The sequence below is a fragment of the Quercus suber genome, unplaced genomic scaffold (assembly GCF_002906115.3).
Source record: "Quercus suber isolate HL8 unplaced genomic scaffold, Cork oak 2.0 scaffold_34, whole genome shotgun sequence".
In the NCBI taxonomy this organism is placed as follows: Eukaryota; Viridiplantae; Streptophyta; class Magnoliopsida; order Fagales; family Fagaceae; genus Quercus; species Quercus suber.
The window spans coordinates 745,037-758,021 of NW_027069499.1; the positions used below are offsets into that span (position 1 = coordinate 745,037).

At 39.5% G+C, this 12,985-nt stretch overlaps 1 protein-coding gene across 1 annotated transcript; it reads left to right on the forward strand.

The window, feature by feature from the left end:
• The first annotated feature begins 223 nt into the window (after positions 1–223).
• LOC112033419 (CBL-interacting serine/threonine-protein kinase 20) lies at positions 224–2,084 on the forward strand. Its single transcript, XM_065770646.1, has 2 exons — positions 224–324; positions 497–2,084. The coding sequence occupies exons 1-2, from the start codon at positions 297–299 to the stop codon at positions 1,867–1,869; spliced, it is 1,401 nt and encodes a 466-aa protein (XP_065626718.1). The 5' UTR covers positions 224–296; the 3' UTR covers positions 1,870–2,084.
• The last annotated feature ends 10,901 nt before the right edge of the window (positions 2,085–12,985 follow it).

A 12,985-nucleotide genomic window follows, 5' to 3' on the forward strand; every position in this document is an offset into this window, starting at 1 on the left:
TTGTTTAACGGGTAAATTCGACAACTAGCTAGTCAAAACATCTAAAGCCTTACGCCTGATATATATAGCAAGGTCCAAAAAATTCAGCACACAAACATAATTAATTAGTTACCATAAATAGGGCCTTAAATTACAACCACTACTTTTTCTATAGAGAGTCAGTCCGTTAACACATCTTTTACTATATTAGTACATTGACACAGTACTGATCGGTTTTGAGTTAGTTGCAATTCCTCAATCGGCCTGTTTTGCTACAATAAACTTGTACTTGTTGCAGCTCTTTCATTCATGGATGGATGTCTCTTGACCCTGCCTTTATGCAAGGTCTGATTTTCCTTTGTCCCTTTGTCTTTTCCCTCTTATTTTCATGGAGAAAGTCAGATTTTTCAGGCCTTGAACCTCAGTTAAAAAATTGAAAAGAAACATGTAGAGCAAATTGCAATGAGCACTGGTAGATTTTGTGTTTGAATTTCATATCCTTTATATTTTTTGGTAGGTGGAAGGAGACAAGGCAAAATGGAGAAAGGGACGTGTGCAATATTGATGCGAAAGTATGAGCTTAGCCGCATGCTTGGACAAGGGACATTTGCAAAGGTTTACTTGGCGCGAAACCTGAAGTCCGGTCAGAGTGTAGCCATTAAGATTATTGACAAGGAGAAGGTTTTAAAGGTGGGATTGATAGATCAAATCAAAAGGGAAATCTCCGTGATGCGCCTCGTTAGACATCCTAATGTTATTCAGCTCTATGAAGTCATGGCAAGCAAAACCAAGATTTATTTCTCCATGGAGTATGTGAAAGGTGGAGAGCTTTTCAACAAGGTTGCTAAAGGGAAGCTTAAGGAAGATGCGGCACGTAAATATTTTCAACAATTGATTGGGGCTGTGGATTTTTGTCATAGCCGAGGGGTGTATCACCGAGACATTAAACCAGAGAATCTCCTTCTTGATGACAATGGTAACTTAAAAATTTCAGATTTTGGCTTGAGTGCATTGTGGGATTCCAGGAGACAAGATGGCCTTCTTCACACAATGTGTGGTACTCCAGCTTATGTAGCTCCGGAAGTAATTAACAAGAAAGGTTATGATGGAGCTAAGGCTGATATATGGTCATGTGGTGTGGTTCTCTTTGTATTATTGGCAGGCTATCTTCCTTTCCAAGATATGAATCTCCTGGAAATGTATAAGAAGATTAGCAGAGGAGAATTTAAGTGCCCCCAGTGGTTCCCACCAGAGGTTCAAAAGCTTCTTTCAAGAATTCTTGACACCAATCCAAGCACAAGAATAAATGTGGCCAAGATCAAGGAGAATACTTGGTTCAAGAAGGGATTCAAACAGTTTGAAACCCCACTACCCCCTCCAGATGGTGACAACATCTCCGTTAGTGATGTTCAAGCTGCCTTTGCTTCATCAGGTTCTGACGATGATTTGAACAACAAAGTTGGTGCAGAAACAAGCCACAGGAGACCACCATGTTTCAATGCCTTTGATATTATCTCTCTTTCACAAGGATTTGATCTATCCGGCTTGTTTGAGAAGGACATGAGTCAGAGACCACAGGCAAGATTCACCAGTACAAAACCCGCCTCAGTGATTGAGTCGAAATTTGAAGAAATAGCAGAGATGGAGAGATTTAAGTTCATGAAGAAAGATGGAAAGGTGAAATTACAGGGCAGAAAAGAAGGGAGGAAAGGACAACTTGCAATAGATGCTGAAATTTTTGAAGTTACACCTTCCTTTTGTGTTGTGGAGGTGATGAAAGCAGCAGGGGACACATTGGAGTATAGAAATTTCTGTAAACAGGATTTGAAGCCCTCACTCAAGGATATTGTATGGAATTGGCAAGGAAGTGAGGAACAACAACAACAATAACAATAGGCTTAATCGTCCTATTGGTCATTTCCCTTAGATAAGTCTTGCTCTTATATGTGTCTCTTCTATCTAAAATATGTATTAATCTTTGCTGCTAAATTTTGTCTAATACCTTAGCTTATTTCATTTTATTTTAAAGCTTTCCTTTTCTTTGCATATTGTATATCTTGAACTTGAGATCAAGTGTAAAGAGGAATTCTGGTTTTATTTGATCTAGCTAAGTGTAATAAGACACTATGACTTAATCTGTTTTTGGTGCATAAATCCTCAAAAGGTTCTCCTTTCATGCAATACTTCAACTAATATGACATATCTGTAAATGGGTTCACTTTGACCAGGTCAAAAGTACAGTTCAGATCTACATGTCAGGGCCTTCAAATGGTCAAAATCACCAGGGTGCATTAGGAACATATAGGGACCGTGCATATATAGATGAGGATTTGGGGGCTGTACTCAAAGGGCGAGCTATGATACAATATGATTGCTCGTTTCTTCCATTAAAAAGAACCAATAAGCTATAAGCTATCCGTGCGATGCATTGATAATATTGTACATATATTATAATATAATTGTTATAGAACTTTATTTGTAATGAGTTCATCATAAAATGCAACAATTATAAATTTCACTCACATATCCATTATAATTGTCCAATTGAAGTAATGACTTTTTTTTTTTTTTTTTTTTTTTTTTTTTTTTTTTTCTTCAGAGGAATTTTATAGATTAAATTAAAGTTGATATAGAATGTGTCTTTCTCTTTCTCCTAAATTCTAAAACAAAATACACATTCCAAACACACACAATCAATCTCATCATTTTCAAAACTCACAAATTCACAACATCTAACCTTAACATCAAAATCCTAATTGTCGTTGTCACTCAAATATAAAATGCAAGTCTCCCTTCCTTGGTTGTAGCTAACTCATACAGATTAGGATTAGATGAAATAACAATGTTAAAGTTAGTTAGATGTCGTCGAAAGATTGAAGGTAAATGACATCGTTTTTAGTTTGTGTCTATTCGACACGAGATGGCATGAAAGGCTTTGGGTAGATTATATAAAGGGGTAGAAGTGCAAGAGGTGAATCATGAATTAATATATAGAGAGTTTTGCATGTATGTGTAAGGGATAAAAAGTCTTGATACATTGAACTAAAAAATACAAATAATATTTATTTTTTAATTAGAAAAATATTGAAATATTGAACAAAATGAAATAAAAAGTCAATATTTAATTTGTTCTTATCTCTGATGTAGCACTTGAGAATATTTCAATTCTCTTTGCATAGAATGCGACACTTGGCAGAACTCTCATGCTTTCCCATATAAAATCTCTGCTTATATACACACACACACACACACACACATACATATTCATTGATTTGGGTTCAAATTCCTTTTCTTCTTCCCTTTCTCCACTTGGGGAAATTATTGTGTACTCTCAGAGTACGATAAATGCGTACTCCCTCCTCTCACATGAATGGTGGATCCCACTAATTAAATTCATGGTGGAACGTGATGAAAGATTCAATACCAGAGGACTAAGCTTTTGCAATGATCACAGTGAAAGCAAATTTATATGAACAATTTCAAAGAAAAGAAAGTCTGGGAAAATGAGAGAAAGAACAAGAAAATTAATGAACGAGAGAGAGAGAAAGAGAGAGAAGAATGAGAGAAACTTCTATTCAATTCCAGAGAATTCTTTTCATACTTTACATCTGTGCCCACAAAGTTGTTTATATACAACAAGATTAAGCTAAGCCATAAAGTTAAGCTCCTAATATTTAGGGAGTTAGTTACACTACTCTAACTGATTTACGTGCCAAGCCTAAACTGCCAATTGAATCAGATAAGAGTGATGCGCATTGTTTCACTAAAGCACCTAAGAGAGTCAACACATAAGTGAAACGGTGAGTTTGATTTAATTGTCCAATCTTATGTAAAATGAAACGGTGCATTTTCTTCACATACAATCTTCTTTGTCTTCTTCACAAGTCTAGAACTGGAACTGTGTTCAACAAGATGCACTATTCATGTCAGAGAGAAGAGTACGCATTTATAGTACTCCGAGAATACTTAATAATTTTCCCTCCACTTGTTGTAAGAAGAAGAAAAGGAGGCTCTAATTGTGGTAACGAAGAACATGGTGTACAAGTTGCTCCTAAATCATCAAAAATTAAAGGCATATACAATATACACCATGCTGTAAAGGTGTATATTGTATATACAACTTTGAGTAGACTAGCTAATCCTCGATTTTGTGGCGCTCAAAGAAAACTATTTGGAAGTGATAACTGCCGTCAACAGGCCTGCACGTTCACTAACTTGGGCTATTAATGGTTTGGCTTGGTCCTGTAAATTTCTAGTTCTGCAAATTCTGCAAATTTCTTAGCCCAAAATATTGCTAGTGGACCTTTCATTGCAATTGCTATGAGCCAATCCCTACCTCTACCCTCCCTAACCGTGTTTTTGTTCATGAGGTGAGAGATGACCCTGGCCGCCAATAATCTCTTTTAATTAATAAAACTACTTTATATTTAGAAAAAAGATAAATCCCCATTCCTAAGAGTTAACCTGAATAACATGAATGATAATTACTAAAACAGATTTTATAAATTAATATTTGATTGTATTAAGTTAATCATTTTCTTAGGATTAATTGTAGAAAACCATCATAAATAATGGAGGTACATGCATTTTGCACCGCACAATATAAAATTTGTAATTATTACCCAATTTGTACAAAACCTTGTAACAGGCCCATAGTTTGATTAATTGTTAAAAGTTAAAATTAATGGATATAAGCAAGTCACATGACTATAAAAAATTTAATATACTAATTTGTTGCATAAGTAAAATGGCGATTCAATTCAATTTTTGTGGTCAAGTCATTTGCATGTAGTATTAATTGTAACATTCAATCAGGCTTACAGGGTAAAATTTGTAATATTACATTGATGCAAAGTTTTCATAGTTTATTTGGAAAGTGCAAATACCCATAATTTAGGTGAATTTCTATGTTTAACCCCTTTCTTTTATCAAGTATGGGCATAATTAACTAGAGAGTTTAGTACATAACATAGAAGTCTAACTTTAACCAGAAAGCTTAGCGCCACTAGTCTCACCCCCCAACTCCACTCAAATTTCGATTTGACTTTCAAACCAAAACCTACCTACCTCTCTCCACCACTACCTCTGATCAAAACAAGGTATGTGCTTGTACTTTTATTTTTGCAAAGTCTTTTGTATGGGCACGTTTTGCAGCCCAAGTCCAAAATGTAAGGGATGTTGACCCAGTGAGCCCAATACAATAAATTTGTAAAGAGTGGCTCAAAGAACTCGGCCCTAATAAATTTGACAACAGTTAGTATGGATTCAGGAGATGATTAAGCAAGAACAAGGAACATAGAACTGACTGAATTTCCCTATCCGAGGAGATAAATCTCTATATAAATCAATTAAACTGATTACAGGTATAACTTTGAATGCTACAGTGTTCTTTCTTTATTTTTTCGATCCCTTCCTTATGGAGGGTCTCTTACATTATATAGCTCCCCTTGGACCATCTTAATCATACACTTTTTGATTATTTGAGCCCTTACTTGAGTAACTGTTCTATCAGACATCCTCTTTGGCTTTCTATGAGTTGCGATAGCCAAGGCAGTATTGTTCAAGGGTCTTATCCACATAAATGCGGACAAAAAGTAGCTGCAATGCATTTAATGTGATAGTAGCAGCTTTTCCTTAGATATTTTTGGGTGCCCTTCCTTCTCGTATGTTCACGAGGCACGTTCCTATCACTAGAGCTTCTATGAAGGCTACTTTCATTGTTGGAATACACATCTGAGCAATATCTATCATACTTGAGGAGGAATTCCTCCTCGGACCGCCTTCCACTCATTTCTCATTTATGAGACTCTAAACTGAAATCTCTTATAACTATTTATCCCTCCTCAGACCTGTCAACGTCCTCGGACAAAGCCCAAGGCCCAATATATGATTTTGGGCCCTTATCCCTACAATAACTTCTTGAAACTCCGGTTTTTTCCTCTCATCCGAGGAGAAAAAGTGGGGTTTTGATTTTTAAGAGGCAAAACCATTTATTTCTCTGGTTCACACATGTGAAATTACCATTTTGTGCACCCATGATTGCTGCTGACGCTTCAAAGTCTGTGAGGCACCATTAATTACTCCAGGCGGCGCCTTGTTCCCTAGATTTGATGGTGAGGCGCAGATCCAATGGCTAATCTTTCTCTTGGAATTTTAAGCGGGATAACTCCCACTCATTTTCACCCTCTATATAAAGCCTTGAGGGAGATCATTCTCCCTTTAATTTATGAATTTTCAAGTTCTTTGGAGATTTCAAGCACTCCAACTCATTAAACTCATGAGTTTCCATAACTCTTTTCCTTAAGAAATTTCCAAAATGATTTTCCTAAAGGTTCAGGGTTTAATACACTCACTTGCTTTTGTAAGTATCTCTCTCTTCAACAGTTCTTTTTCTCCTCAGCCTTCTTTCCATTTTAGAAAACTTCCTTTGCGTCATCTACGTTTGCTTAGATGGGTAGATTCAAGCACTTAGTAGACTCTCTGGTCGGTATGAAGGGTTTTAAGGCCAAATACCATATCCCACAGGGAGTAGGCCTACAATATTGCGCCCTGAACCAAGTATACACAGATAGAGGGGAAGGTGAAGTTGTCATTCCAATGATCACCTTTATAGAGGGAGGAATGACTCTTCCCATGGGTAGGATAACCAGAGACTACCTGCTCAATCACAAGTTATGTCCCCATCAGTGAACTCCCAACCTGTTTAGAGTCCTAAGCAGTGTAGATGCTCTAAATGATCAGATGAACTTAGGGCTCACATGGCACAACGTCGTTCATATGTACAAGTGTCATTCCCTTACTAGCGCAGGATATTACCTCAAGTCTTGGTCCGATATCATTAGGTTGATATCCTGCCTTCCAAAGTCGAACAAGGGCTTGAAGAATGACTATCTGGTCGCCCCTGGAGAGTGGCATGATGGTCTTCCCTACCCAACTCAAGCAGGAGAGCCAGGTGGGGTACCCCAAAATCAGTTCCATTGGACAAGGGGTTTAGCCCTTTAACTTTTAACACTTCATCTTCTTTTAATGATAATTTTCATTAGTCTGACCATGATTTCCTTCTTGGATGTTTTTGCAAATAAAAGACACTTTGCTCTGGGGATCAGTTTGACTCCTGCTTTCAACTACCTATTGAGGTCGGAGACACAGGCCAGGCAATAAGGGCTGGTAGCTCTAGACTAGCACGCATAGACGTATCTAAACCAGGGTTTTTGGCTCGGAAAGACCTCCCGCTTGTTGAGCTACCCAATCAGTGCATCCCACAAGAGGTAGCTACTCCAAGAGAGGAGATAGCTTCTACACACTCATCCCTTGAAGCCGAGATTGACCAATTCAGCTTTAACGAGGAAGGTGAAGTGTTAGGAAGGCCGATAGAACTCTCGGATTCTGAGGTTGATTTTGACAAACTTTCTATTGCACATTCTCTAAGGTTAATAGTTGCTTGGATTGATACTAGCTCAGAAGTTGAAGGAGAAGAAATAGACTTGAAGCTAAGGAACAGCTTAAAAGGTTTGCTGGCGAACAGAAACAAGGGGTTAACTTCAAAAGAAGTCCCCAAGACCCAAGTTCCTCCCAGTCTTCCTCCTTCTTACCTGCCCCCTACTGACTTCGGACTGCATGCTAACCCGAATATGAGGAAGAAAAGGCCAATTGAGGACCTAGAGGAAGGCGAGGTTGCCCCTCAAAAGGGGGCTAAACAACAGAAGAAAGCTAAGGACACCAAGGACAAGAGGGCTAAGTCTGTAGAGAGCCGGGACAAGGCTGAAATGCGCCAAGGGCCACACATCTAGGCCCCTCGGCTAAAGATGGAGGGTGCTCCCATTCCTTGGGATGCCACGATTTGGAAGTCCCAAATGGGGCATGCCACCTACCTAGCCGAGGCTTTAGAGCAACCTCTTCTCCTCCCTTGAGACGTGGAGGGTTTCAGGCATACCAAGCAATCAAACCTCTTCACGTCATTAAAGAGGGACCTTGCAATGGTAAGTCAATCAAGATCCTTTTTTGTTAAATACTAAGCTACACGTTTATTCATATATGTATACATTTTTATTACCCTTTTACTACTTTTATGTAGGTTACCCAGTAAATTTATGTAGCTGAGGAATGGGTTAGGAACGCTCATGACGAGGTTAAGGCTAAGGCCCACTCCCGTTTTGAGGCTAAGAAGGCTTTGAGAGCCCTGAAAAAGGAGCATAAAGAGCTGGGCAATAAGCTGACCATCGCCGAAAGGAAACGTGCGAATGTTGCGGCTGGTCTGAAAAATGCTGAAGCCCAAGCCAAGAACCAACGTCAGGGCCTCCACCTGACCAAGATAGACTTGGCCACCGAGAAGCAGAAAGTGTTAGATCTGAAAGCTGAGCTACAAAAAGCCAAAGAGACAGCTCAGGTAGCCAGGGAAGCTGCTATGGCCACGAAGAAAGTAGCCTATGAGCATGGGGTGAAGCAGATAAAGGTTAGGTTAACTGAGGAAGTAGCCGAAGCATGTAGGGACTATTGCACTGAGACGTGGAATGAGGCGCTCAACCATGTGGGGGTCCCTGCTGACTCCAAGTTGAGGAAAGCTGAGAGTATATTTTTTCTCAAACATATCCGAGAAACTCCAGTGGGCCTCCCTCCAACCACTACCTTACCCCTTCCTCCTCCTGAGCAGGTCTCCAGTATTTAGGATCTTATTGTTGATGCTGAAGGCCACATAGGAGTGAGGAAGGGTAAGGAGGTCTTGTCCTCAGCTAAAGACCCTCACTCCGAGAATGACCTTACGATCAAGGATGTGGTCTCCCAAGCCAAAGAAGCTAGGTCAAAGTCTGAAGCTAGGGATGCTAAGCTCAAGGCCATATCCAAAAAGGCTCTCAACCCACAGAGAAGTAGTTTGTAGGATTGTTCTTATTATCATTTCCTTTTTTGTTATCTTCTTTTGTTGTGGCTTGTAATGTATCTTCCTTTCATTAATGAATAGACCTTTATTTCTATTTCTTGTGTCCTTACTTTATATGTTTCTCAATTTTATCATAGATTTGAACTATTGCCACTCTATCTTTAATAAAAACTAACAATACTACCCTGTAGTCAGCTCAAATTATTTGACTAAATACCATCAATAAAGAGGTTTGCCATATATTTGCATTGAAAAATAGAACCCTTTGTGATGAAAGTTGAACATAATGAACATACATAATTTACCTCAAAGCCACCAATCCAAGGAATTGGGCATATTCTTGGATTAGATTTGACACTTAGGGAAAAACAAATAGATGTCTTTGATAATTTTACCAAAGTATGTGGTCCGCAGAGCCAAACATAGCTAAGACTTTGTTGGCATATTCTTGGATTAGATTTGACACTTAGGAAAAAACAAATAGATGTCTTTGAGTGTTAATTTTACCAAAGTATGTGGTCTAGGGAGCCAAACATAGCTAAAACTCTGTTTAACACTTGGAAAAAATGAATAGATGTCATAGAGTGTTAATTTCCCCCAAAGCATCTAGTCCGAGGACCCAAGCATGACTAAGGTTCTATTTAATCACTTATATAAAGATATCATAGAGTATTAATTTTTCCAAAGCATCTGGTCCAAGGACCCAGACATGGCTAAAGTTCTGTTTAATCACTTATATAAAGATGTCATAAAATGTACAATGCGTTTATACAACAAATGAACATATTAATAAAGAAAACTTTTATTAATAATAATACCTTTTTAGGTTGTTTACATTCAAGGGCGTGGTATTACATGCTTATCTAAGTCTTCCAGAAAATACACTCCTATACCAGCCACCGAGGTGATGCGATGTGGTCCTTCCCAATTGGGTCCTAGCTTTCCCCACGCTGGGTTCTTTGCAGTACCTAGAACTTTTCTCAATACCAAGTCACCATGCACTAATGGCCTCAGCTTTACATTGGCATCATAACTTTGCTTGAATTTGTGTTGGTAGTATGCCAATTGAACCATTGCATTTTCTCATCTTTCTTCAATAAAGTTTAAGCTCTTTTCTAACAACTCGTTATTACTACTCAGATTGAATGAACTGGTCCTTAATGTTGGGAAGCCAATCTCTAAAGGAATAACAACCTCAGCCCCATAAGTTATTGAAAAGGGGGTCTCCCCGGTTGACCTGCAAGGCGTGGTTCGATATGTCCAGAGGACATGTGACAGCTTTTCTACTCACTTTCCCTTTGCATTATCCAACCTCTTCTTGAGTCCATTAACTATGACTTTGTTAACAGCCTCAGCTTGTCTATTTCCTTGGGGTTAGGCTAGGGTAGAATATCTATTCGTAATTCCCAAATTACAATAGTACCTCCTGAAAGATTTGCTATCAAACTGAAGGCCATTGTCTGAAATGAGAGTACGAAAGACCCCGAACCGGGTGACAATGTTTTTCCAAACAAACTTCTTGGCATCCACATCTCTGATATTCGCTAAGGGCTCAACTTCAACCCACTTAGTGAATTAATCCATGTTGACTAGCAAATATCTCTTATTCCCTATTACCTTGGGAAAAGGACCAACAATGTCCAAGCCCCATTGAGCGAATGGCCAGGGGCTGGACAGAGGATTAAGGACTCCTCTCGATTGGTGTATGCTTGGTGTGAATCTTTGACACTAGTCGCACTTCTTTACATATTCTTGTGCTTCGTTTTGCATGTTAGGCCACCAATAGCTTTGAATGATGGCTCTATGCGACAAGGATCTTCCTCTAGTGTGGCTTCCACAAATCCCCTTATGTAACTCTTCCATGAGTAGCTTTGTTGCTTCGAGGTGTATGCATAGTCAATATGGCCCAAAAAATGAGTGTTTGTACAATTTCTAGTCCTCGGACAACCAGAACCGAGGAGCCTTTCTTCGTATCTTATCAGCTTCTGACCTTTCCTCAGGTAGGATGTCCTCCTTCAAGAATAGTACTATAAGGTCCATCCAGCTAGGCCCCACTCTAACTTGGTGAACATGAACCACCTCTCTGTTAACCTCTGTGGGTTTGCATAAGTCTTCCATAAGGATGACCCATGGTATGCTTTGCGCTGAGGAGGTTAAAGTGTGGCTAGAGAATCAGCATGTGTGTTTCCACTTCTAGGGATATGCAACAGGTTGAAAGATTTAAAGCTTGACTGCAAACATCTAACATGACTCAAGTACTCTTGCATTCTCTCATCTTTGGCATCAAACTCCCCTTTCACTTGGTCGATGACCATCTTGAGTCTGAGTACACCTTTACAGCCTTTCCACCCATTTTTTGAACCATGGTCATTCCCATCAACAGAGCCTTATATTCGGCTTCGTTATTTGTGGCAGAGAGTCCCAATCTTAATGATTTCTCAATGGTGATTTTCTCAGGTGAGACCAAAACTAGCCCCACTCCGAAGCCCTTCTGATTTGCAGCACCATCGATGTATACTTTCCAGGATAAGGGACCTTGTTAGGAGATCATGCCAACCGATTTTCCATCCATGTTTTGATTCTCTATTTCTACTTCCAACAGGGATTCAGTAAACTCAACTACTAGATCTGCGAGGACTTGACCTTTGATAGAGGTACGAGACATGTATTTGATGTCGAAGGCCCCTAGCATCATCCTCCATTTAGCAATCCTCCTCGTGTAATCAGCGCTTCGGAGTAGAGCTCTAAATGGGAGTTGAGTTAAGACAACTACCATATATGCCTGGAAGTAATGGGGGAGATTACGCGTAGTATGTACCACTGTCGAAATGGCTTTTTCTAGTGGGAGATAACAGACCTTGGCCTTATGTAGTGATTTGCTCACGTAATAAACTGGCCTTTTTACACCGTTATCGACTCGTATCAAGACCGAGCTTACGGCATAGAGGGTTACAGCAATATAAGCAAATAATACCTCATCTACTTCAAGACTGGACATGATAAGTGGCTGAGAGAGATAATCCTTAAGCTATTGGAAAGCTAAGGCACATTTCTCGGTCCACTCAAGCCCTTTCCATTTATTCATCAATAGGAAGAAAGGTTTGCACCTATCTGTTGATCAAGAGATAAATCGATTCAAAGTAGCAGTCATTCCAGTCAGCTTCTGGACTTCCTTCGGATTCCGAGGTGATTGTAAACTATTGATTGCCTTAATCTGATCAAGATTAACTTCAATTCCATGATAAGTAACCATGTAATCTAGAAATTTGCCCGATCCTACACCAAAAGAGCATTTGGAAGCGTTAAGGCACAACTTGTGCTTCCTCAGAATTTCAAAAATGTTCCCGAGATCAACCACATACTTGGACACTAACTTACCCTTCACCACCATGTCGCCTATGTAGACCTCGATACTCTTGCCCAACTATAGTTCAAACATTTTAGTCATCATCCTTTGATAGGTAGGCCCAGCATTTTTCAAACTGAATAGCATCACTTTGTAGTGGTAGTTCCCAACGGGGGTGACAAAAGCTATCTATTCCAAATCACCTGGGGCTAGCAGTATTTGGTGGTACCCTTGAAAGGCATCTAGGAAGCTTATCTAAGGATGGGCTACAATTGCATCCACCAGCTAGAATATTCTAGGCATAGGGAAGGGATCTTTTGGACAAACCTTGTTTAGTTCTGTGAAGTCTACACACACTCGCTATTTTCCACTCTTCTCTTTCACCACCATAGTATTGGCCAGCCATTCAAGGTAAAACACCTCCTTAATAGCCCCCGCTTACTTTAGTTTTATCACCTCATCTTTGACAGCATCGGAGTGATCCTTAAATGAGCACTGAGGTGGTTGCTTTTTGGGGGTGATGAAGGAATTAATGTTTAAATAATGACAAATGAAGTTTGGATCCACCCTTGGGGCCACATAAGCATTCCATTCAAACACGTCAACATTTTTTCTAAGAAACTCTGTCAGCTATTCCTTCTTTAGAGGAGGTCGCTGAGCCTCAGTCTGAAAGAACTTCTCCAGATCATCACAAACAATGACCGTTTCCAAATCCTCACATTTCATCTTCATGGCCGATCCGTTGACAGGCAACAACGGAGCTCTTAATTGCTATAAGCCCTCTT

What these genes read in the sequence shown, in the direction of transcription:
- LOC112033419 (XM_065770646.1), top strand. Translation starts at nt 297, where the DNA reads ATGTCTCTTGACCCTGCCTTTATGCAAG. An exon ending in TGACCCTGCCTTTATGCAAG is followed by an intron (nt 325 to 496) that starts GTCTGATTTTCC and finishes ATTTTTTGGTAG; the next exon opens with GTGGAAGGAGACAAGGCAAA.